The 27,226-nt window shown below is 36.7% G+C and overlaps 1 protein-coding gene across 1 annotated transcript; it reads left to right on the top strand.

Moving 5' to 3' along the window:
* The first annotated feature begins 741 nt into the window (after window positions 1–741).
* Window positions 742–27,226, top strand: LOC5566741. The gene is made up of 9 exons (XM_021854365.1): window positions 742–845; window positions 920–960; window positions 1,031–1,164; window positions 1,219–1,669; window positions 1,732–1,827; window positions 1,891–2,198; window positions 24,734–26,435; window positions 26,488–26,980; window positions 27,048–27,226. Exons 1-9 carry the CDS (start codon window positions 825–827, stop codon window positions 27,183–27,185), a joined length of 3,384 nt encoding a protein of 1,127 aa, XP_021710057.1. The 5' UTR covers window positions 742–824; the 3' UTR covers window positions 27,186–27,226.

The raw sequence follows: 27,226 nt of genomic DNA on the forward strand, positions 1-27,226 counted from the left end.
AAAATGATAATAATTATCATAAATGGGTAACACGAGCCCATAAAATCAATATTTTTCAAATTATGAATTTAGTGGCTTAAGTGTCCAGTACTGGGGGATCTCCCCCTATACCTCTGATAAGAGATATGAAAAACAAACCGTTCAATACAATTCAAATTGGCCAGATGACCAGAAACCAGATCAGTAAACCAATGTGTGGATCGACAGTGACTTATTAACCAATTAAGGCAACATAGAATATTTATGTATGCTGCTTGCCTTCCATAGTCTTTCCTTGAGAGGAACTACTGAGAACATATTTTTGACGCATTCACAAATTGATTAACGTTACAAAGGTAGCAGTCAGTATCCTTATAATGGAGGGGAATTAGGGATCAGGTTTCAATGGTCTTGAAATCAAAATTGAAATGAAATCACAAGTCTACAAGAAAAATTCTCAGTGACTGCCCCATCATTATGTTTACTTACTGAGAAAAAAACTGCACTGCTTACTGAGGCTCGTTTGCTCTATGCGGGGATTGCTCGCTGCGCGTTATTTCCGCGAAGGGATCCAAATTTTTAAATTTCCCCGCAATATATGGACCAAAAAATCTAGTGGTCCGGAAGGTATATGGTACGATAGGGGTGACGTCACATTTTTACAATCAAACTTGATATTTACATCAGTAAAGAGCCTGCCTTGTTAATTTTTATGCCGTGCACCGACCTTAGTTTCCTTAAATTCTGAAAATCATACAAAGTAGGCCTTTCTTAGCTGTAAACTTTCGCAAAGAATTTAACATCTTGAAACGTCCATAGAAAATTTCCGACCACATTCAACAAAAATGAATAAAAAACAAGCAAAGGTAAGATATATCTTACGTTGAATTGAAATTTCCACTGTTCATGTTTTTTTTTTTTTCAATCATTCATTCATCAGAAAAAGAAGAAAGCGCCAAAGATCTCTCCAGAAGAACAACTGTGGGTAGCAAAATAGAATGGCGGGTTTTGGCCCTGCAATTACCTAAATTACCACTTCCATTTATTTCAGCGCGATTCTTCAACAAGAGGCAGAAACGAAATGGAATGCCGAACAGGTGGCGCTGGTGGAGAAAAATAACCTAGAACTCAAAGAGTATAATCAGCGGCGCGTCGTTTTGGTTGAAACGAACAAATTCTTTAGAAGTATTAGTAGCAACGTCTGTTCCTTCATGCAATGAAAATTTCGAATCTTTTCAGAGCTTGAAAAAACCGCTGCAGAAACATACCGCCAAGTGAGCAAAAGTCAAGAATGGGACCATTACCTTTCATGCAAAAAAATTCCTGACCCCGCCAATCCTGCCGATTTGCGAGACTTTCTCTACCAGTGGAATTATGAGCTGGAACAGCAAAAGAAAAATTTCGTCAGCTGGACGCTAGACGTGAACGAACGGACCTGGCTGACTCAAGACGACACTGATCCCAACAAAACTTGGCAATGTCTGTTTGACGAAAATAAAGACGTTGGGTCGTCACTCCTTCCAGGAATTCGTAATGCGCTCCACATTCTTGCTCTTATCGAAGATTCGGCCCTGAAAAGCTTCTCCCAGAAAGAAGTTGTCAAGGTACGGGATGAAATACGCGTTAAAATAGCTCAGGTGCTGGATGAAATAACGATGCGAGTTGGTGGAAATATATGGCGTGATATGATGTGAGTATGGGTAATAAATTGATGGGAAAAAGCCGAGCTCACAAAGAGAAATAACTCTCCAGCCCAATAGATCCAATAAGGGCCGAGTTTATGTTCACGTCGGATATCATCAACTTCTATTTGTGGAGTTTTCAACACGTCCCACTTCCCCCAGAATAGTAAGAACGTCCATTTTTTGTTACATCCAATCATTCCAATAAATGTGCACATTATTCCCTCAGCAACTATTTGGTGAAAGTAATCGAAATGAAATCTCTTTCAATCAAATTTCAAAAACCGCCATCGTTTGATCTGAAGAATTGCTCTATGCGGGGAATGTGGACTCAGTTTGATCACTTTTCCGATTTGGATCCGTCGTTTAGGTGTCCGATTTCGGAACCCATTCCGGACCTGATTGCTTCGCAGGAAATGGAATGGGCCGACAGGAACTTATTAAGAGCGCAAAAGCTGCAAGAAATGAAATCGGCCAGGGAGCACTATGAAGTGGAGCAAAAGAAGAAAGAACTCGAAGAGTTGGAGGCTGCTAAAGGTAAGAAATGTTTTTAATTGTCCTAGGAATTACAGAACGTGGATATTAGACTGGCCCTAAAACAAAAATGTTGTAAAACTCAACGGGGCACCCCCTAGATATGTGCCTTATGGTAAGAAAAAAGCTCTCACAAAGTTTCAACTCGATTGGTTGCACCACCAGCTGGCGCATTCAATTTGAAGTTTGTATGAGATATTCGTTTCAAATATATAGAGAATTGACCCAATTTCATTGTTTCGTTCCGTATACTAGTTGATCGCGATTGATTGATCCCAGAATGACAAATACACTTGTCGATACCCTAATGACCATAATTGCAGAAGGTTGTATCTGGATTTAAGTTGGTTTTCATTGACATTTCAGTTATTGAAAGTTAGGCTTAGATCAGTCTCCCGTACAATCACACATATGCATGCACCTTATGCAGCAGCTCGCCCAGCGTCATAGATGGCTATGATGCGCTTAGTGGCTATGTTGAAGAAATACAAAGCAGTATAGCATGAGATTAGCAAACCTACTTCAATTAGTTAAAACACCAACTTTATCAATTTTAGTCATGATACAACCTTCTGCAATATTGTTCGTTATGGTATCAAGTAGTGTTTTTGACATTCTGGGTGCAACTGAACGCGATCAACGATTTTCCTGAACAAAACAGTAGATAATGTGCTGCTTCCCATATGATTGAGCTGGAAATCCCATAGAAACTTTTATTCAAATGCGCCAGCTCATGGAACGACCAAATGAGCTGAAACTTTCAGGAAGTCTTCTTCTAGCTCTAAGGAATAATCCTGGATGGTGCCTCGTGGAATTATACAACTTTTATTTTCTCCCATACTAGGCTGGGCCAGTCTAGTGGATATACAGAGAAACAATGGCTATAAAGTAGCCATTCGAATTTGAACATAAAATTTTCATATTTTTTTGATTGGTCAGAAACTTGTTTATATCTTTTAATGGAAAAAGAAGACATCGTCTATTAGAGGGCTGTTCATAAAACACATGTTTTTTTTTTCATGTATTTTCAAACCCTTCCTGTCTCGTAATATTTTCTGCCTATACTCGCATAATAGTCCCAAATGAATTTTATTAATTTTAGCTGCATTTATTTATTTTATTTTAGTTAGCTCCGTTAATGGTGTTTATTTTTAGTGAACTTTCCAAAATCATGATTAAAATTGAATCTTTGTATGGACAATATGTGAAAATATACCCAACCATGTGCGTTCCATATTGAAAATACCCGCATAATAGTCCGATTAGTTAAATACGACGAAATTGAAACTTACCAGTTTCAATTATAATTTTTATTATCTTGCATCATGGTTTTAATTTCGTTAAAAGAAGAAAGAATAGAAACAATGCTGATTAAAACCATATTCATTCACGAAAAATACATATTCTGGCTTGACATGAAAGTTTTCAAGAGCGACTTCTTTTGCGATAAGTGGTAGAACCACAACTAACACTTTGTCCTTGTGAGGCTAAAAAAAAGCAAAATAGCATCTCTTTGAGACAATGCTACTGATGGCTATCAATATCCTCATTTGGCCAATTGTCAACGAAATCTCCAGCAGGTTCAACTTCCAACGGAATGAAAGGGGAGGGGTTTTTCGACCATCGTCATTGGCATCATCGACAGAGTTTCTATATTCGTAATGTATATACATATCATCTAATACCGGAAAAGGATGGTTCTGTTCTGGGCACATAACAGTAACATCCAATTATAGGGAATAGCAAGTTTGAGCAAGCGATTGTCGTTATAAAGATCTAAAACTAACCTTATTTTATTCCTTGGTATGGCTCAAATGCAATGCTCCCAAGGTGTATGTGGATTCAACTAAGCGACCAACTGGAATAGTCAAATCAAATCTTGGAAAATTTTCAACACTATCTATGGTACCTACATGGGCGTAAATAGCCATCAGACTTGAGGGGGGCCACGGCCCCTTCTCATGAGAGATAGAAGTAGTTAAGGATTTAGATATCAGTGCGCATCGTACCTTCGTGCTGTCCGTACACGAATTCTCTCTGCTCTTGGAAGTTTTCTTAAAAACTACCTAAAGCAATAAAACAGTACTTTTCAGTGCTACAAAAACAGTACTTTTCAGTGCTAAAATTAAAAACGGTACTTTTCAGTGCTACTAAAACAGTACTTTTCAGTACTATTTTTTCTACTATTGATCCCTTTACGATCCTTGTTTGGACCCGTGCCTTCGATTTTTCGTTGGACCCGTTGGCGAAAGCTAGCGGTGGTAATCCTTCTTGGACACCGTCTTGGGAATAAAACCTTTCGAAGGTCACGTCTTCTTTCGTTTATTAATTAAACATGGTATCAACAACTAACAAAAGGAAGGGTGAATCTCTGAATTCACTACTTCCTTCCAAAAAAGTGGGTTTTAAAACTGTCACTACACGTGGCAAGAATGGAAGAAAGGACGTTTCCCCGGAATGCGAACTTTCTTCCAAGGGTGAAATGAATAATTGTATCGAAATGAGCAATCAGTTCGATGCTCTAGACAAATTTTCCGAACACCAAATCGAAGCAGCCTCTAGCCCAGGCTCTTTGATTCAAGTGAGGAAGCAAAGAGTGCCGCCTATCGTGGTCAGTTGTTCCGAATTTGGGGGATTTAGGCAGGAGATCTTGAACTCCATTAGGGGAATCAAGGTTTCCTTCCAAATCGCAAAGAAAGGAGACTGTCGCGTTTTGCCGGAAACTCTTAAAGATCGTGAGCTTCTTCTCAAACATCTTGAAGAGAAGAAGCACAAATTTTTTACTTATGACGACAAAACTGAACGTTTGTTCAAAGTTGTCTTGAAAGGTCTCTCAAGTGACTATAAATCACCTGAAGAGATCAAAAATGGAATAAATGATTTACTTGGATTTTCCCCAGTCCAAGTAATCATTATGAAAAAGAGAACCCAATCTGGCATTGTTCGGAAAGGGCTTTCTCAAGAATTTTATTTAGTTCACTTTAACAAAAAAGAACTAAATAATATTAAAGCTTTAGAAAAAGCAAAACTTTTGTTTGATGTCCGTGTGACATGGGAACATTTCCAGAAACCTGGAGGAAATTACCAGAACCCCACTCAGTGCCGTCAGTGCCAAAAGTGGGGACATGGTACAAAAAATTGTCGCATGGATGCTAAATGCATGATTTGCGGAGGTTCTTCTCACGCCAAAGACGTATGTCCAGTGAAGGAAGATACCACCAAATTCATATGTTGTAATTGCGGGGCTAACCATAAGTCCAATTTTTGGAATTGTCCTTCACGAAAAAAGGTCATTGAGGCTCGTGCCAAGCAGATGAAAGATAATATCCGTTACGATAACGGTCGTTTCCGGAATTTGCCTGGTAGAGTATCGAACAATGCTCATTTTTCAGTTAACGATCGCTTGATCATGAATCATACCCATCAGGAAGATCATAATCATGCTCATTCACAAACTAATTTTATTCCGTCGGGTAGCCGTTCGAATCTTTCTATTTCGAATGTATCTACCCACGGTAAATCCTTTGCCGATATCGTAGCAGGAAATTCGAACTCCTCCCCTGTTCGATCCATGGGTACCCATTCTACTTGTTTCAAATCAAATGGAAAAAACCCTACCGCCACAGGTAACTCCGCTTATTCGTCTACCGAAAATTCCAATGGGAAATCATCAGATGATATGTCTGCCTCTGATTTTAATTTTCTAACTGAACAATTGAATCTAATGATTGATGCAATGTTCAAAGCCACCACTATGACTGAAGCAGTCCAAGTAGGTGTAAAATTTACAAATCAAATTGTTATTGGATTACGTTTTTCTAATGGATCCAAATAATAATTTAAATATTTTAAATTGGAATGCTCGTTCTCTGAATGGTAAAGAGGACGAGCTGTTTAATTTTCTTACGGTTAATAACGTGCATATAGCAGTTATTACCGAAACGTATTTAAAACCTGGATCTAAGCTCAAAAGAGATCCTAACTTTTTTGTTTATCGTAATGATCGACTTGATGGGGCATGTGGGGAGTTGCAATCATCATTCATAGGCGTATAAAACATCAACTGTTTTCATCATTTGAAACTAAAGTTTTTGAAACTTTAGGTGTTTCTGTTGAAACACAGTTTGGTAAATATACTTTCATAGCTGCCTATTTGCCTTTTCAATGCTCTGGGCAGCAAGTTAATTTGCTCCAAACTGACTTGCGTAAATTGACTCGCAATAAGTCAAAATTTTTTGTCATTGGTGACTTTAATGCCAAACATCGGTCATGGAATAATTCTCAAAGTAATACCAACGGCAGAATTTTATTTGATGAGTGCTCTTCAGGATATTTCTCAGTTCAATACCCTGATAGCCCCACATGTTTTTCCTCTTCTAGAAATCCATCTACGATTGATTTGGTCTTAACCGACTCTAGTCATCTTTGTAGCCAAATGATTACTCATGCTGATTTTAATTCTGATCATGTCCCTGTTACATTTCAAATATCCCAAGAAGCGATTCTCAATCCTATCAGCTCCACTTTCAATTATTTACGAGCCGACTGGAATATATATAAAACGTATGTTGACTCCAATCTTGATGTTAACATTTCTTTAGAAACTAAACTTGATATTGACAATGCTCTTGAAACTTTAACAAATTCCATTGTTGAAGCTCGGAGCATTGCAATTCCAAAATGTGAAGTAAAATTTGAATCCGTGATTATAGACGATGATCTTAAACTCTTGATCCGTCTTAAAAACGTGAGGAGAAGGCAATTTCAACGCACTCGCGATCCTGTTATGAAAATTATATGGCAGGATTTGCAGAAAGAAATCAAGAAACGTTTTGCTCAATTAAGAAACAAAAATTTTGAAAATAAAATTTCTCAATTGGACCCTGGCTCTAAGCCCTTTTGGAAATTATCGAAAATCTTGAAAAAACCTCAGAAGCCAATACCGGCATTGAAAGAGGAAAACAAATTATTACTAACTAATTGCGAAAAAGCTCAAAAACTTGCTATGCAGTTTGAAAGTGCGCACAATTTTAATTTAGGACTTACTAGTCCAATTGAAAATGAAGTTACTCAGGAGTTCGAAAATATTCTCAATGAAGAGAACGTTTTCGAAAATGCCTGGGAGACTGATTTGGAAGAAGTGAGAACTATTATTAAAAAATTCAAAAACATGAAAGCTCCTGGCGATGATGGAATTTTCTACATCCTCATCAAGAAACTTCCAGAAAGTAGCTTATCATTCTTAGTTGATATATTTAACAAATGTTTTCAATTAGCATATTTTCCTGACAAATGGAAAAATGCTAAGGTTGTTCCAATTTTAAAACCAGACAAAAATCCTGCAGAAGCTTCTAGCTATCGTCCAATCAGTTTGCTTTCCTCCATCAGTAAACTTTTTGAAAAGGTTATTTTGAACAGAATGATGGCCCACATCAACGAATATTCAATTTTTGCCAATGAACAGTTCGGATTCCGCCATGGACATTCGACCACTCATCAACTTTTACGTGTAACAAATTTGATCCGTTCCAACAAATCTGAAGGCTATTCTACTGGTCTTGCTCTTCTAGACATAGAAAAAGCATTCGACAGTGTTTGGCATGAAGGTTTGATTGTAAAATTAAAAAACTTTAATTTTCCAACATACATTGTTAGAATAATTCAAAGTTATCTGTCAAATCGTACACTTCAGGTTAATTATCAAAACTCCAGATCTGAAAGACTTCCTGTAAGAGCTGGTGTTCCTCAAGGCAGCATTTTGGGACCAATATTATACAATATTTTCACATCTGACTTACCTGAGCTACCTCAGGGATGTCAAAAATCTTTGTTTGCGGATGACACAGGCCTCTCCGCCAAAGGACGAAGCCTGCGTGTCATCTGTAGTCGATTGCAAAAAAGTTTGGATATTTTTTCTTCATACTTGCAAAAATGGAAGATTTCTCCTAATGCTTCCAAAACTCAACTAATAATATTCCCACATAAACCAAAAGCTCTTTATTTGAAACCTTCAAGTAGACATGTTGTCACGATGAGAGGGGTTCCAATAAATTGGTCAGATGAAGTTAAGTATCTAGGGCTCATGCTAGATAAGAATTTAACTTTCAAAAATCACATTGAGGGCATTCAAGCCAAATGTAATAAATATGTAAAATGTCTTTATCCCCTTATTAATAGAAAATCAAAACTTTGTCTTAAGAACAAGCTGTTGATATTCAAACAAATTTTCAGGCCAGCCATGTTGTATGCTGTACCAATATGGACTAGCTGTTGTAATACCAGGAAGAAAGCTCTGCAGAGAATTCAAAATAAAATTTTGAAAATGATTCTGAGGCTTCCTCCCTGGTATAGTACCAATGAGTTACATAGAATATCCAATGTTGAAACATTGGAACAAATGTCAAATACAATCATTAATAATTTCAGGCAAAAATCGTTACAATCTTCTATTGCCACGATTAATGCGTTATATGTTTAGGTTAAGTTAGGTTAAGTATATTAAAAACGTTTTTTTTTCTCTTATAAGCAGGTGAAATCAACTCACCTGTAAAAAAACTGAACTGCTACGGCAAATGAAATGTAATATGTTGTTAACAAAATGTTAATTAAATCTTAAATTTGTTTTACCAAATTAGGATGATAGTGTTGTCAAATAACACAGAACACCTAGATATAAGAAATGAATGTAATGTTTGGAATGATACTAATAAAGAAATATAAAAAAAAAAGGATTTAGATAACTTAACTTGTATCGATAATATTTGTGAACCGATAATAGTGGCGCATTTTCATACAGAGGTATTTTCATAAAAAAGTTGAAATTTAGCGTGACATAATTTGTGTTCATCCCCTATAACAGTTGTTTGAAGAAAGCAGGATGGAAGGTATTTTGGATTTATTAATATCTAAGCAGAGTAAGGTAGGGCAAAAGTTCGGACTTGGTGGTCTATTCAAAATTTTCCTAAAAACAATAGCAATTGAAAAGCAATAAATACCATAAAGTGAACCTTCAACATATTTGCTATAATTTCTTAAACAAACTTTTGCCCCACCGGTGGAGTAAAAGTTCGCTGGCCGAAACACAAAATACAGACACTTTTACGACCGACATACTTTATACCAGCCATAAACTTATGTTTACAGATAAATACACACTTATATTTCATCAAAAATTTCCCAAAGCCCAAAAAAGCAGTTTTTCGCAAAACTAAGTAAAGATGTGAAATGTTGGTGACTGTTTTTCACGATCAGGCAAATTTCTTTACTTGAAGATAATATGTGAATTTGGGGTAATTTGTAAATTTCTCTGCGAGCATTTATGTGTCAAAAGCCCCGCTGATTCGAACTTTTGCCACACTATGAGCTAAAAATTGATTCAAAGCAATTATGTAGTAACTAATACACCTCAAGGCATCCTTATGATAACGCCCTTACATAAAAAATCAAAGAATCCTTATCTCGCGTTCAGTATCATAAGGGCGTAACTGCAGTGATCGATTTCTCTTCATCGATTTTCTCTTTGGCTGATTACTCGGCTGGATGACTATTTTCAACTGCTTTTTTCGATTCAGTAGAAAGTAGTCATCATCCTTCTTTATGCTGCATCGCAAAATGTGACGAAAACGGTTTGATTTTTATGTACTAACCTAAAAAGAAAATCGACGAAGAGAAATCGATCAATGCAGATACGCCTGTATGATACTAAGCGCGAGTTATTTATTTCCATGCAATAAATGTTTGACCAAATTTATATATTTTACGTCAAAAAACAACAAATGGCCATGATTTTTCCAAATCTCAATCGATTCTTATGATATTTGTAGTGATTGTCTCTTACTTAAATGTTGCGTAAGAAAAATAAATATATATATAAATACAAAATAGGTCAAATTATAAACACTTATAGAAGAATTAAAAGCGTGTCCAATACAATCTTCAGTATGAACAAGGTTTCACGTTTGTTCTACATAAACAAATAGTAACATGGTCTTATTATCTTTTCAATCTAAAAACTTCAGAAAATTGGTGTCAATATAACATTACAAAAAAAAAATTGCGACATCTACGACTTTACACGGTTCAATGTTGTATTTTGTACGAATCCGCCACTATCTTACTATACGTTCAATGTTCACAGTTTTGCTGTCGCATTTGATTGCAACTGCTTTACTGTCGTCTACTTACCAGCAGTTCATATCGGTTCCCGACGTCTCGGAGACAAATTTATGAATTACACATAAATTTGAATATGAAACATTTAAAAGTTCGCGAAAAACGTATACGTATATAAAAATATTAAGAGACTTTGGTTTTATAATTAACAATATCACTACAAATGGATCAAGCCTGAGAGGGAGAAACCGATACAAAATTTATGTACGTCATAGTGAGCCGAGACTCTGCTGTCACGAACTGTCAGTGTGAGCCCAGATCTTAAAGAATGGACAAACATGAAAAAAGCGCGTAATTGATCAAAACATATTTTTGCATTTCAACAAAGTTGATAACAATCGGTTGAAAATCAATTCCTGCACACCCAAGAGCAATGCCACGATAGCACCTTTTAATTTGATCGAATATAAAGTACTGAAACACGCATCTTTTTACTCTTTCCCAATCAAAATTAAATGCACATAAAACTATAGCCCTTTTTCCAAGTTTGTCCAGAAAGATCGCAGGTACACATCAAAAAACAAACTAGCGATTTTTCTCAAGCCTGCCTTGATTGTCGTTGGTGAGCGGAAGTTATCTTGCAATTTGGAAAAGTGTTGATCAATATTTCGTGTGTAGTATCTGTGCCTCCCTCCCAGGATCAAGCCAGTTCTGCTAATTCTAAAACATGCTTCAATGAATTTTGATATCGGGAAAGGGCAAAATGGAAACAGTATGGCAGTACCGGGTACCCCCGTTGGTAAGACCACATTGAATCTGAACACTTTTTAATGTGTACCCCGCTAATTTGCACATCGTTCAGATTAAAAAATGGTTCAAACGTCATCTAGCCCATGGAACGGAGTAAAGTGAAACGGAACGCTGTGGAACGGAGCGCAAAATCAAAACGAAACAACGAAAAAGGTAACCAGAAATACGGTTCTAGGGTGACTAGAGAGCGGTTCCATTTGAATTCGAATGTCGGTTTACTTTTGTATTTTTTGATTTGGATGAAATTTTGCACATGCTTTCTTTATGCCCAAAAATGCCTTTTTACATCATCGGCTCGCCATTTTGACTCTAGCCTTACTTTTGAGAAGGGCCTAAGAAAAAAATCCTAAATAATTTTCAAAAAATTATAACTTAGAAACGAATTGTCCGATCAGTTTGGTGTCTTCCGCAAAGTTTAAGGTTATTGTCAGGACTATCTGGAAAAAAATATACACTGTAAAAAAAAATGTTGTAATTTTTTATACATCGAATATAAAGCTTAAAAATCAATTTTCTCAAAAATCGTATTTTTGATTTTTTTTATTTTTTTATATGTTAAAGTAGACAAAAAATGAAGTCTTTTGCACAGTGGGTCAAGATGGAGAAATCATGGACAAAAAAGTTATGATTTTTTGAAAATAGGTGAATTTTTGAAAATGGTCATAATAAACTTTTTAAATATTTTTCAACTCAATTTTATGAAAGTACGCAAAATTTACAACAACAAAGGTATGAAGAAAAATCAGGCTAACTTTTACCGTTTTAAAGATACAGCGATTTTAATACAAAATTGTGATATAATTTTCAATTTTCGGTCATTATAATGTAACTTAGAAACGGTTTGTCCGATCAGTTTGGTGTCTTCCGCAAAGTTTTAGGTTGTTGTTGGGACTATCTGGAAAAAAATATACACTGTAAAAAAAATGTTGTAATTTTTTATACATCGAAAATAAAGCTTAAAAATCATTTTTCTCAAATATCGTGTTTGTGGTTTTTTTTATTTTTTTATATGTTAAAGTAGACAAAAAATGAAGTCTTTTGCACAGTGGGTCAAGATGGATAAATCATGGACAAAAAAGTTATGATTTTAAAAAAAAGGTGAATTTGTTGAAAATGGTCATAATAAACTTTTCAAATGTTTCGGTAGCAGTTAGCAAAATTTTCTCATAGATCTTTTTTGTTGAAAATTTTGCGTACTTTCATAAAATCGGGTCGAAAAGCATTCAAAAAGTTTATTTAGACCATATTGAAAAATCAACCTTTTTAAAAAATCATAACTTTTTTGTCCATGATATCTCCATCTTGACCCACTGTGCAAAAGACTTCATTTTTTGTCTTCTTTAACATAGAAAAAAATAAAAAAAAATCACAAATACGATTTTTGAGAAAATTGATTTTTAAGCTTTATTTTCGATATATAAAGAATTACAACATATTTGTTTTACAGTGTATATTTTTTTTCCAGATAGTCCCAACAACAACCTAAAACTTTGCGGAAGACTCCAAACTGATCGGACAAACCGTTTCTAAGTTATATTATAATGACCGAAAATTGGAAATTATACCATAATTTTGTATTAAAATCGCTGTATCTTTAAAACGGTAAAAGTTTGCCTGATTTTTCTGCATGCCTTTTTTGTTGTAAATTTTGCGTACTTTCATAAAATCGAGTTTAAATATTATTAAAAAGTTTATTATGACCATTTTCAAAAATTCACCTATTTTCAAAAAATCATAACTTTTTTGTCCATGATTTCTCCATCTTGACCCACTGTGCAAAAGACTTCATTTTTTGTCTACTTTAACATATAAAAAAAATAAAAAAATAAAAATCACAAATTTGATTTTTAAGCTTTATTTTCGATATATAAAAAATTACAACATTTTTTTACAGTGTATATTTTTTTCCAGATAGTCCCAACAATAACCTAAAACTTTGCGGAAGGCACCAAACTGATCGGACAAACCGTTTCTAAGTTATAATTTTTTGAAAATTAAAGGCTTGAGTCAAAATGGCGAGCCGATGATGCAAAAAGGCATTTTTGGGCATAAAGAAAGCATGATTTTCCATCCAAATCAAAAAATATAAAAATGAAATTTGGGAAAAAAACGTCGTCATTTTCTGTGGAACCGCTCTAGATGGCAAGCCCATGTTTTGGGGGGGGCCAGGCGAGTACTAAAAATTTCAAAAGGAAAATGCCTTATGATCTATTGTGAACTTGAGAATAAAAGTGTCAATGTGCGCGATAAGTAAGCGAGTCCCAAGTAATTAGACTGGCTGGGGGGTAGGACATTTCGCATTAAGACGTTTCGCGTGAGGACGTTTCACATACGGGCGTTTGGCATGATGGGATTTTGGCATAATCAGAATTATATGCCTTCTTTAAAATGCTACCCGTTCTTCTATGAAACTACTTTATGCGAAACGTCCATTATGCCAAATATCCGTATGCGAAGCGTCCTTATGCAAAACGTCCTTATGCGAAACGTATTTATAAGTTCACTATTTGACGTTTGAGCGGTGCCGTGTTATTTATGTCCCCATGGTAACGAATGAACTTGGCACCGCTCAAACGTCAAATTACTGAACTCGTGCATCGGTCCATAGTGTCCTCCATTTAAATCGACGCGTAGAAAAATTCCAAACAATTCATGAATAAATATTGAAAATCTATCGATAAATGACTGAGTTATTAGCGGTCAAAACCTGACCATTTTTCGTTACATGCTCAATTTTTCGTTTTTCCGAATTGTACCTCAATATGTTGCCAAAAGACGTTATCCAACGTCAAAAGCATTGGAAGAGATGTTAAAAACTGAACTCAACTCAATTTTTACGAATCATTAAACATGCTATCATCTGCAAAAAGCTACCGCACTATTGTTAGAGTCTGACCCAGAATTGATCAAAGTTGTGTCCATAGTAGTCCTACGTCAACCCAGTGGTAATGTAACAGACATTACCCACCCCATTTTTTTTAGATCCTACGTGACCGTATGGGCATTTTTATCTCGTGGAGGAAGTTTTTCTCTAAATTTTTGACATGTCCTTTGACTTGGTTACGCTGTGCAATTAATTAATTCGGACAAAAATCTAATATCACTTAAGTGTATAAAAAACCGAATTTAGTACTATACACGCAAAATAAAAATCGTCTACAAAAATTGCAAGATCCCACCTAATAAAATCTCTGCATAAGAACAAAACAAGAATTGTATTGTACCTACCGGCAGCTCATTGTATTATATCGTTTTATTTCATTTTATCCAACACATGCAACATCCCCATTTAAACTGAAACGCACGCAGCCATGTCTAAAAATATCTTCGATTCTCTTGTGGAGGAAGCGGGATAGCATTACCTGTTACATCAGCTCCACAGTATGCTTTCCTTCTTTCGTGTAGTTGACATTCGAATAGAATCAGGTCTGCTATTAGACGCACTCCTACTACGCGAACATTAGAACTTATGAGATTTCATTTTTTGAGGTATTATTGAATATCTCATAGGGTAAGTGATCCAATAGTTGGGGGTGTTCCAATAGTTACGGTAGTGCCATTTATACTGATTTCATTAAATCAGGCACAGAACCGACACGGCCAATCGACGTATTGGCTTGTTGATACACGAAACAGTTGAAAACATCGTTCGAATTGCTTCAAAATTGATGAAATACCACCAATACTTTTTAAACTTTTCTCACTTGTACCAATAGCTGCGGTAATAATGGAGGATTCCATAAGAAAACAACGGATACCGCAACTAAAGGAACAGTTTACCAATGGACCAATGCACGAGTTCATTTTGTGACGTTTGAGCGGTGCCGTGTTATTTATGTGACTATGGCAACGAGTGAATGCGGCACCGTTCAAACGTCAAATTAGTGAACTCGTGCAAAGGTCCATTGATTATTAGCAACAAACTATTGAAAAATCGTAAAACGTTGACCCCTTTCTTATCTAACCAATCACGTCCAAGCACATTTTTGGATTCCGCTTCCCTTTATAAAAGCGCACCGCACCCTGCTTCCTCCCTCAGTCTTTTTTTTTTTTGCGGTAGGACTGTGAACACGATCGGGCGAGTCGTTGAATTCGGTTTCATTCTGTTTTCGCTTTCGAGCTGGTAAGAGCTCCTCCAAACCTGCTCAGATCCTCGCTACCAGAGGCCAGCTGTTGATCATCAAGCGGCGACAAATCCAGCGTCCGGAGTGTGAAATCGCTTAAGATTCCTGAATGGACACGCGCTACCAGAATTGGCCCTGTAGGAATCGGGGAGCAAAGGCAAGTACGAGATGGTTGAAGAAAATCGACCAAAGCCGCTTGTTCAAGCGCCCTCGTCATCGCCATGGTAAACCTTATCGGGCGAGTAGGATTTCAACCTGTTCGCTGGCAAAATGTGTCCGTGTTACTAGATTCTCACAGTTCAATCGACCCTTTTCAAGGCCAACAAATGTGTACTAAAGAGTTATTTGTGTAATATTTGCTAATATGTTTACCACATTCTTGCTATAATTCATCTCGTAGCATCATACAATATATGATAAGTTATGAATAATTGACAAAATGACTATTTGAGAATGTCTCCGAGGACGCTGCTGCACTGCTGTCGGAATGCAATATATTTTCTTTTGTTAAGGAATGATTCAAACATTACGTAACCCAAAAATAATGGAAAAGAGTTATTTTGAATTAATTGATCCAAATTAACAATGATTAATACACTGGAAAATCAATTCTTCAATATAATGACCTAAGCTTCTGAATACATGTAAAGTGATTATTTTGTATCTTTTGAAATCATTCATAAGTTCGTGACGGTCTCAAGCCAGGAAATAGAAGAGGCTAACATTTTCCAACGTCAACTTGGCGGTCGTATCTTGAAAACAACCTCTTACTTTTTCAGCTGCACTAATGAAATAATATGATTTGTTCGGAAAAAATAGGAAAAAACAGCAAGTCAAATTGTCCTTTAATTAAAAGTAACCGCATATCAGTCCCACTACAGACTTTTGCATCGTGTAACACAAACATATAACTTCTTTTGATCATCTTTATATTTTTCGCTAAAAGATATTGTTGTGAAAAGCAAGTTATGGTTTTAAGGGAAATCAGTAATTTGGTTTGGCAGCTTTTTCAGAGTTACGGATTTCAAAGTAAAATAGGTAAAGTACGACAGCATGACGTTTACTACAACATGTGATTTGCTGCATTAAAGTCAATTGTCGTAATTTCAACCTTCTCAAGTTATAATTTATAATGTCAATTCTTCTTCTTTTAGGCATAACGTCCTCACTGGGACGTTTTGTTCTTATGAGCACTTCCACAGTTATCAACTGCAGGGCTGGTAGCAAGTCACTTTTTAGTGACTTGGTCACTTTTTTCGACCTAGTCACTAAAAAGTCACTATTTCCAACAAAAAGTCACTAAAGTCACTTTTTTCAGAAAATTGGTCACTAAAGTCACTATTTTCGTGATCTAACGGTATTGAAATTTAAGGCTGGTTTTTTTTTTTCAAACACAAACAGCAAGAAATAGATATGTATTATTATAAAGACAAATAAGTATGATTTGAAAATTTAAGATTCAAAAAAAATAAGGATTCCTGAATATGTCGTAGACATTTGCAACGGAAAATATTAAAAAAAAATCTGGGAAAGGTTTTGGAGAATATGCTGGCAAAACATTTGGGCTGAATTTTGTAGTCGCAATATTTTAATAAACTTTGGCGAATATCTTGACCCTATCTAACTTTCTGCAATAATATGTGACTGTATAAGGAATCTTTAACCTATTATTTGAAAGATCCTCATCAAAATTCCTTCCGGAGATAAGCCAGAGACGGATTTTAAAAACAAACAAAAAATCAAAGAGTTTGTTAGAAACTCGTCCAGGACTTTAAAAGCGAGTACCTACTAATATTAATAGGAATCACTTCATCTTAGGTCAACTATTTCTATACAAAACGGGTCGTAAAACATATAAAATGTACGAGTCGTGACTAATTGATACGATTAGTTTTCAATAATTCCAGGGTGGTTACTGGACCGGGGAAAAGACGGGAAAACCGGAAAATTGAGATGGTCACCGGGAAAATAATTTGGAACGAACATCTCCAAGCACTAAACCTACAAACCACCAAAATAAGTTGTAGTAAGTTGTTATGGTTGATGATATTGCTATTTATGAAAACCTGAGCTAAATGAATATTTGACAAATTTCTTGGGAGATTCACTGAAATCTTAGACAGATTAATTCTGAAGTACGATTGGCGGATTTCTGAGATGTTACTGATTTTTGATGGATTACCTATTAGTTATTCCTTGATCTATGACAAAGTTCTCATGAGGCCCCTGACGAGATTTTGCATTGATTTCTGCAGATTTACAGTGTATTTTTCCAATCATTCCCAACAAATTTCATGTAAAATTGTTCATAAATTCATGGAAAAATCTTTAAACGTAAATAAAATGCCTTTAGGTAATCTTTAATTAATCTTGGTAAGATTTTTGTTAAGTTTTTTACGCAATTCTTAGCCGTATTTTTGATAGATTGCTTGTAAGATGCAATTTTAGATTTATGTCAAAAATTAAGCCAGCTTCAAAGGAGAAAAATAAAATGTTTTCAAAGATACCGTTTCTGTTAAAAAGATTCAACATAAGTTTCACCAGATCAAAAAATTTTCCAGGTATCAATCATGGTCTATGGCTAACGTATAATTTCGAAGACAGTCTTAGAAGGTTTGTTATTGAACTTTGCAGTTCTTGCAGTTTTAATTTAATTCATAATCTCAAGTCTTCCGATTTTGACTATTTTGTATAAAAAAACTAAAATATCAAGTTTTTTTTTTTAATTTTTTTGGACATTCGAAAATTTGAAAAACTTTGGTCACTATTTGGTCACTATTTTTATCATTTTGGTCACTAAAGTCACTATTATTTTACTGTCTGACTGCTACCAGCTCTGCAACTGAGAACTTTCTTTGCCAAAGTTGCCATTTTCGCATTTGTATATCATGTGGCAGATACGATGAGACTCTATGCCCAGGGAAGCCAAAGAAATTCCAATTACGAAAAGATCCGGGACCCACCGGGAATCGAACTCAGACACCTTCAGCATGGCTATGCTTTGTAGCCGTGGACTCTAAACACCAGGCCCCTTTTGGCAATTATCAATTATTCGTAACAAATAAGATATTGTAAAATGCTACGAGATGAATTAAGAGATTATAGCAAGTATGTGGTGAACACATTAGGAAATATTACACAATTAAACCTTTTGTACACATTTGTTAGCCCTGAAAAGGACCGATTGAACGGTGAGATTCGAGTGACACGAACACACATTTTGAAGGCGCACATCCTCCTCGTCCGATGAGGTTCACGGTGGCGATGACGATGGGCGCTTCCACGAGCAGCTTTGGCTGATTTCCTTCAGTCATATCGAACAAATCTTGCATTGGCGCACCGATTCTTTCAGGGCCAATTCTGGAAGCGCAAGTCAATCTACAAATCTGGAGCGATTTTTTAAGAAAAATTTCACATTTTTCGATGAGCCGTAACGCTTGAGCCTACTCCCCCCCTCCCCATAGAGCGTTGTGTAATTTGTGGATGCCGCTTATGCTTTATACCCTTAAAATAGCAGATGATGCTCCTCCTTTTCGTATTCTTCGCTTTCTGATCTGGGAAATAGGCTATATGAAATTGATGTCTTGGCAAGGGATGTACAAGATGAGCATTATGCTGTTATTGCATCCCGACGGCACTGCAGCAGCATCCACGGAAACATCCTCAAATTGCCGTATTGTCGATTATTCGTAATAAATCAGATATTGTATAACGCTACGAGATGAATTAAGACAGTGGTCCTCAGCTTATATGCTTATGCGGATCACCTAAGTGCTTTCGAAACGCAGTGTGGGCCACAAGGTATTTGAGCATTTATTTTGACGTTGGATAACGTCTTACGGCAACATACTGGGGTACAATTTCGAAAAACGAAAAATCGCTCGCGTCACGAAAAGTGGTTAGATTTTGACTCTTAATAGCTTACTAACGCCGGGATAAATTTTCAAGATTCGTGCACCAATCGATTGGAAATCTTTCTACGAATCTACTCCATTAATGAAAACTATTGATTCTCATGACTAAACTATTGAAAAATTGGGAAATATCGAGATATGTCTTATTTTTCATAGAAAAGCACATTTTTCTTGCTGTTATAAGGTTTTGACGTTTTGAAGTTTACATGTACCGTAAAACGTTAAAAACTGACATAATTTTAGCATTTTCGAAACACTTACAAACAATCTAATCTACGTTCACTATTTGATGTAGTTTTGAATAGTTGGCCACTTATCTTTGACAGCCCAGTTATCATAGAACTTGAATACGGTCTCAAATCTCTTAGCGAAAAGCATTTTCACAAACTGGGACCATTTTTGTAATCTAAGTCAGAAATTTCCATATAACGTTAAACGCCTAGAGGTATGCAATGCCCAACAAATGTTCTTCATTCATTCAATTTTGTTTGAATCATGCTCCATTATCAAAGTTACCCCAAAACAGAAAACCAACTTTCGATTATATGAAAAATTATATATCCATTCAAAATAAATCTTTTGGCAATATATCGCCTGCAATTGATAGCTAGGATGCCAGTACTTGTTTTAAAAATATAAATTATATTTTTTTGTAACAGCATGTATAAATATTCAAGTTTTCTTCGAGAAAAACTATCAAAGTTATCCCGTTTTACGGTACACTAGAGTGGGACAAAATTTAGATTCTCGCTCCAGTCCACTTTTTGGAGTGCATTTAGATCCCAAAACAACTGTGCAAAATTTCAGCTCGATCGGAGAAACTATATTTTAGCGCCAACCGTTCAAATTTTGTATGGGATGTACTATGGGAAAAATTACTTTTACCAAGAAAAATCGCCGGACGTCACCCATTGTCTTCTATAAAAATTCTGAGCACAGACTTCGATAGGTATATTTGCGATGAAGAATATTGCCGAAGACCGCGAAACAATCCGACACTTGTGAAAAAAGTCATTCAATGAATTCCTATTGGCAAAGCGACGTTGATTAACACGTAAAGGAATAACAATAATAACAAAATCGGGCAAAATTTCCGAATAGTCTAGGCTTAATAACTTTTTTCACAAGCATCGAATTGTTTTGCGGTCTTCGTTGTCAATGTTGTTCATCGCAGAAATACCTATCGAGATCTCTGTTCAAAATTTTTATAGATGACAATGGGCGATCTCTGGCGATTTTTCTTTGTAAAAGTAAGTTTTCCCATAGTAAATCCCATACAAACTTTGAACGGCTGGCGCTAAAATATAGTTTCTCCGATCGAGCTGAAATTTCGCACAGTTGTTATGGGACCTAAATGCAATCCAAAAAGTGAACTGGAGCGAGAATCTAAATTTTTCATATAACCGTGTCCCAGGCTAATGTACACGAAACTTTAACATCGATTTGAGCAAAGAGTTCGCAGTTGATGGAGAAGTACCTCAACCTCAAACTGGCTTCGAAACTCACTAAAGCAACCAATCTTAGGGCCGATTTCTTCACCTTCGCTTAAGCCGTAAACCACGTTTACCCATACGATTAAACCAGGTTTAAGGCCTAAGCGGTGGGGAAGAAACCGCTTATTAGTGGATTATGCGTGGACCTAACGTTCAACCGAAATCTTTGTTTAGGGAGCAAGAGTTACCGCTCATGCTTCTTCTTCCATCGACCGATTCTATCGGTGTTGAAGTGGTAACCGAACCACCAAAATAATAACACACAATGTCCATAATACGAAAATTGATTGGATTTTTATAAGTAGAAATCTTTCATAAGTTTGTGACGGTCTCAAGCCAGGGAATAGAAGAATCTAACGTTATCCAACGTCAACTTGGCGGTCGTATCTCGGAAACAACCTCTTACTTTTTATAATTTTCACTGAAAATGTGAAAACAAAACTCCTTTTTATCAACATGGAGATGATGTTTGTAATCCTTCAGGACTCTCTTATAGATCTTGATCAAAACAATCCAGAAAGTATTGTCCTATCAGCAAAATCAGAGTCCAAATAAAAGAGTGTTGGAGATATGTCTGGGCTTCCTGAAATCTCATGCAATACTCAGATACCTTCTTTAAATGAGGGGCATAAACGTAAAGGGATGTAAGCAACATTTTGGTCTATTTTGAGTTAGGTATACTGAAAAATTCTACTGTTTCCAAGCTTTCCAACGGTATTTTTACATGATTTATCCGTCGAACAGAAAAGAATAACAGAATTCATAGAAGATTGGCTTGTTTTTCCGGCTCTTATTTAATTTGTAGGCAAAATGTTCTCAAACAAGATTTCTGTCAAATACACCTGTTTCTAACCCCCTTAAATGTTATGCCAATGAATCTTGCTTCAAAGGAACTAAAATGTTATAAATAATCTTATGCGATGAGTTTCAGCGAAGCAAAGAAATTTAAAAGCTGATCCCGAAGGGAAACCAAATTTTTCGACAGCGGCTGACTTGTTTTCAGAAACGCTTAAAACTGAAATTTATTTGCATTCAATATTATCAAATTTAACTAATCTAATACTCACAAGAAGTGATTTCCTTATCCACAATTTCTTATTGACTTCCCCGAGTTGAATATGGGTACTAGAGTGGTTCACAAAATTGTTTTTGCTCCACACCGCTCATTCGATTCTAGATCAAATTCTGAGCGTCCTCCCAAAATTTGAGCTCATTTGGATGAAAACTGAGACTGCACAAGCCCTTCAAAGTTTATATGGAAATTACTATGAGAAAAACAACCAATCCATTCAATCGGTCATAGTGTTTGCCCATGTGCTCTTGGGGATTAGAACCATGTTGATACTGTGAGATACAATCATCAGCTACAACATTGTCGAAGACCGTTTTGACATCGGACGCCTCAGTAATTAGTTATTGATTTATATCCAGTCACAAATTCTTCAGCAATGCTCATTTAACTTCTGAACGGGCAACATTGCTGCCCCTGGCGCGAAAGATAGCACGCACAAATCATGGCTACTATGTTTTACTGCATATATCCAGTGATGCCTGAAGAACAGCCCAATAATTATAGCCAAAGTTTTACAACTCATTCAAAAATCAATAACTAATTACCGGGGCGTCCGATTTAAAAACGGTCTTCGGCAAAGTTGTAGCTGATGAATGTATCTCACAGTATCAACATAGTTTCAGTCCCCAAGAGCACATGGGCAAACACTATGAACAATTGAATGAATTGCTTGCTTTTCCCATAGTAATTCCCATATAAACTTTAAAGGACTTGTGCAGTTTCAGTTTTCATCCAAATGAGCTCAAATTTTGGGACGACACTCAGAAATTGATCTAGAATCGAATGAGCGGTGTGGAGCAAAACCGATTTTTTGAACCACTCTAATGGGTACCACTACCCTACTAACTAACTATACGTGGATCTATATGTACACAATATTTATGATTATCAGTTAAGTATTTCTGGTTTCTCTACATGCATCTACTTACAATCAATTTTACCGGATAGGTAGGTATGTTTTTCCGTTTTCCTTAACAAGTATTCCCTAGGTATTTGGAAGAAAATTCACCGTAGCTGAGGGAATGTTTAAGTAAGTATCAAATTAGGTATTCACATATGTTGAACCTTATTTTCGCTCTTGGTCTTTCACAAGCTTACCTAAGATTAGAGATCTCACTACAGAACGAATCTATCTAACTTGTATACTTCAATCCACTTGCATTAAGCTAAAACGTTCACTCAATTCATTTGGGATCTTATTTCTGTGTTTTCCCGCAATGGCGATATGCTCCACGAATCTATATCACCTCTGATTATTTACTATCTAATTGTTTACCTACTACTTCACTATCTCGCTACGCTATCTATTATTGCTACTACAGTCAACTCTCCCCAACTTGATATTGCAGGGACCATCGAGTTAGGGAGATATCGAGATACAGAACACAAAACCAGTGCAACTGCGATCCAAGGGACCATCGAGTTAGCCATGAAAACCAACATTCACTTTTGTTCTTTCACTCGATATCTAGATACGGAATATCAAGTAAGGGAGAGTTAACTGTACTACCATCGCACACGCGAGCTGTCATGCTGCATTTATGCTTCTGGGCTAAACCTGTTCACAGGTTAGGCCTGTTCAAGTGGCGTCGCAACAAAAGCATTTGAAGCTAATTTTAAATTTTTGGCTTACAAAGCTTCCTTAATTTAAGAGTGATTCTAGATATGCAAAATTTTAGAGGCTCACTTAGACAGATTTCGGGTTATTTCGAGCTATTCGGCATTCAATGAACTCTTACTAATACCCTACAGCAAGATTTTCTATATATCAATGATCAAACAAAAACATAATCACAAAGACAAAAGAATATAAGCCTCGTTATATATTTTATTTTTACTCGCGGGCCACTTCACATTAATAATCAAAATTCGTTCGCGGGCCGCACAAAACCTTTATGATGGTCTCATGCGGCCCGCGTACCGCAGTTTGATGACCACTGAATTAAGAGATCATAGCAAGTATGTGGTAAACACATTAGGAAATATTACACACATAACTTTTTAGTGCACAATTGTTGGCCCTGAAAATGGCCGCTTGAATTGTTGAATTCGAGTAACATGTACACATTTTGACGGCGCACATGTTGAAATCCTTCTCGCCCGATGAGGTTTGCGGTGGCAGCTTCTTCGGGGTCTTCTTCATCGCGGCACCGGCGGTCTTTGAAACTTGGTGAAGTTTTGCTTTCTTTTTCTCCTCCTCCTTCTCGGATGCCAGCCACAGCCACAGTTTCCCGGGATTTCACTTCACTCTTGCCAATCTTATAATCTTGCCGACATCGCAGTTGTAGTTTCCGCCGGTGTATTTCTCGATCACCTGCAGGGAGGACCTGCTCCGTTCATTTATGACTGCGATGACGGCCGAAACCATCTCATTCTCCTGTGGACTGCTTCCTTTGCTTCTTCTTGGCGGCGGCAGCGGTGATGGCTTTAGCTCCGAACGGCATCTTCTCTCGGTCGGCCGACGGTCAGTTTGATTTGAGCGAAGCAAGACAAACAAAGGGGGGTGGCTTCACTATTAATCTCTGCCTGAGAAGCACGTCCGGTCAGAGCAAGCCGATCTGTTGCCTGCTGAGATGCGATCCAAGCGGAGAGTGAAAAGCAAATTACGCCAACTTTCTCTTGCACCTTTATTTATAGATTTGCTTGCAATCAACGTTCTTCTTCAATACAGTTATTAAACTATTTGGACAGGTATGTGGGATTCAGTAAGTAAACGACATGAACCTTTGATGTCTTGTCTTTCGACTGAGGTGCTAATCAATGACTATCGTTAAGCCAGCAAAAAGTTATAAACGTTTAAAATATTTCATGCCAACGTAAGGCTCTTGGTTTTTAAATTCCAATTTCACTCCTGCATAGAGAATAAAAACGTAGTCCTACGTCAAAATATGATACTCAAAAATTCTTTCTTTAAATCGTTCAATCTGTTCATTGAACTTCTATTACCTATAGTCCATATTTTTATTATTTTTACTGAATCATGATCAAGTAAGACTGTCCTTTTTTATTATAGCTGGCTCTGCGAAAAACGCGCCGAAAACATTAGGCGGTAAGAAACCTACAAAAAAGAAAAAGAAAAGTAAATCAAAGGACAAGGCAGAGGTCAAACCGCTAGAAGCTCCACCACCAGTGATTACTGAAAATACTACTGTCGATATTGATGATCTATATGTGCTACAGGAACAACAAAATTACGAACGAAAAATGGAACAAATTGGACCAAACTCGTTAAACGTCGGTACTAATTACATTAATCTTAGGCAGCATGTTATAAACGGAGGAATTTTCTCGATTCAACGTTTCGAGAAGTTACCTCAACCATCAGAGCTCAGAGGTGACTTCATATATACAACCTTTTCGGATGATCTCAAGCTCACTGAAAATAAATTCACATGCGAAAGCGATATCGACTTGATAGTTCTCAACATCAAGCTTCCGGAGCAATATTTCTGGTGGCATAGCCCTGTAGTTTGCTTTTGGGAGGACTGGACAGAAAGCACTGAATTCAGCTCTCTTAGCGAAGAACTGCAAAATTTTCATTTGAACTTCGACAACATCATGGAAGAAAAATCGAAACAACTCTTCAGTGCTCCGAAGCAGCAGAAGCAAATGTTAAAACCTACGATTATATCGGATTTTCCTATCACAGATATTCCGATGGATGTAAAGATACACTTTTTAATCAAAGATCATATCTTACCAAGATTGCCTCAACGCTTTAAGTTCTACGCAGAGATGCACAAGCAGTTTTCCATCATACAAGGTCTTTTCGTGCGGGATCAACGATTGAAAATCGAAGAAAAGCTCAACGATCTGCTGAACGTAACGTTTCAAAAGATGAAAGCAGCTGGGCAGAGCATTGAAGAGTATGAACAAATTTTTAGAGTTCCTAGTCTCTCAGATATTCCGGCTGGTAAAGAAAGCATGGCATCGTTAGATGGTTCATTGGTTAGTTCGGAAATTCAAACACCGGTAACATCGATGCTCGAAGAACTTGTGGAAGCGCAATATGCTCCAGCATATTTATTTCCACCATGCCGGAAGATTCCATTTTTGATAATTGCTGAGAAACAGCAATCGGAACCAAGCGATCTGGAACTCGACGGAATGATGCAAGATATTCTAGAAAGTGTTTTATCTGATGATGATTTTAGTTCCGAAGCAGTCTACAAATTGTTTTCAACGTTTATCAAATTTCTGGATCGACTCCGAGAGCTAGAGCAACCTGTGTTTCCAGATGTGATAGAGCAAGAAGAACCAGAAGCGGATACAGAAGTGGCTCTACGAAATAAATCTAGAGTCATCTCGAGAGACTCAAAACATCATCATTCATCGTGGACAGATATACGTGGTACAAGGACTTCAAGGAGATTGTCCTCGTTTTCCGTTACGGGAGCACCACGTCCACAATCTAGAAATTCAGTTAAACTAGCGAGAAAGAAACGAAAGCGTAGAAAATCAACAATTGAAGCATGCGCTTCTGATGCATCGACTGACGAAGAGCGTGAACCGAAAGAAGTTGATCCGATGGAACTGAAGAAGATAGCACATCCTCCGGGACGCTGGACAACTGGGTCAATACACAAACAGGAATATGATCCAGATTGTAGAACTGTTACAATATGGACGGAGAAACTAGGGACTTTCGGGTTCGCCATGAGAAGATATTATAATCTACCTTTTAGAGGATGGGACATGAGAAGAATTGGAAAGCTGTGAGTACTATCTAATTGCTGTCCGATTTTTATTGTAATTTGATTGTTTCAGATCGGATCTTACGACTTGTCTAACTCTGGATTGCGTTGGTCTACAGTTCAGTATCAACGTTACAAAATCTGGATACACAGTAAAATTTGGAGCTGCTCCCCAGGATATCACTGCACCCACAAAAGAGCTTTCGCTGGAAGAGCTAGCTAAATATCTAACCAAAGTAAACTTGAACATTTTTCCCGACGTGGATGCACCATTCTACGTCACGGAAATGACTACACCAAAGCACGAATCCATGGAAATCCACACCTTAAAATGTATGGCGGCTTTTTGTTTGACGCACAACTTCACGAACTGTTTCTGGAATAAGTATGCGCCTTTTAGGGAAGCTCTGTTTCAAAGTCGTCAAGTGATTGAGGGTTGCCCAGAGCAGACATTTGGAACAGTGATGGTGAATCCTCTCAAAGCGGCTGTAGTGACGGTTGAAGAATTATGTTCTCCTTTGGATGAGGTTATTCTTGGGTATCATCCCACGCCAGAAAATCAAGCAGTTAGTGGTGCCAACAAAGGTTTACCAAAGAAAAAAATGAAAATTAATCCTGTATTTTTAATTTCAGTATTATCCAGATGTTTACAGTCTTTTAAAGGGAAACCTGGAAGAACCATCTCGGAAATTGTTCATGAAGACTCCTCCTATGCTGCAATGGAATGTTGCCCAAATTCTACAGAGACTGCGACTACTTAGTTATAGTTGAATCATTTTTTAAAGCAATTAAATAAAAAAAACGGTTCGTCA

The sequence above is a fragment of the Aedes aegypti genome, chromosome 3, assembly GCF_002204515.2.
Source record: "Aedes aegypti strain LVP_AGWG chromosome 3, AaegL5.0 Primary Assembly, whole genome shotgun sequence".
NCBI lineage: Eukaryota > Metazoa > Arthropoda > Insecta > Diptera > Culicidae > Aedes > Aedes aegypti.

Bases quoted from the DNA above. Each gene is read 5' to 3' on its own strand.
- LOC5566741 (XM_021854365.1), top strand. From the start codon at position 825: ATGAATAAAAAACAAGCAAAG. The intron at 1,670-1,731 runs GTGAGTATGGGT...ATAACTCTCCAG, and splicing joins AATATATGGCGTGATATGAT to CCCAATAGATCCAATAAGGG. The intron at 26,436-26,487 runs GTGAGTACTATC...TGATTGTTTCAG, and splicing joins ATGAGAAGAATTGGAAAGCT to ATCGGATCTTACGACTTGTC.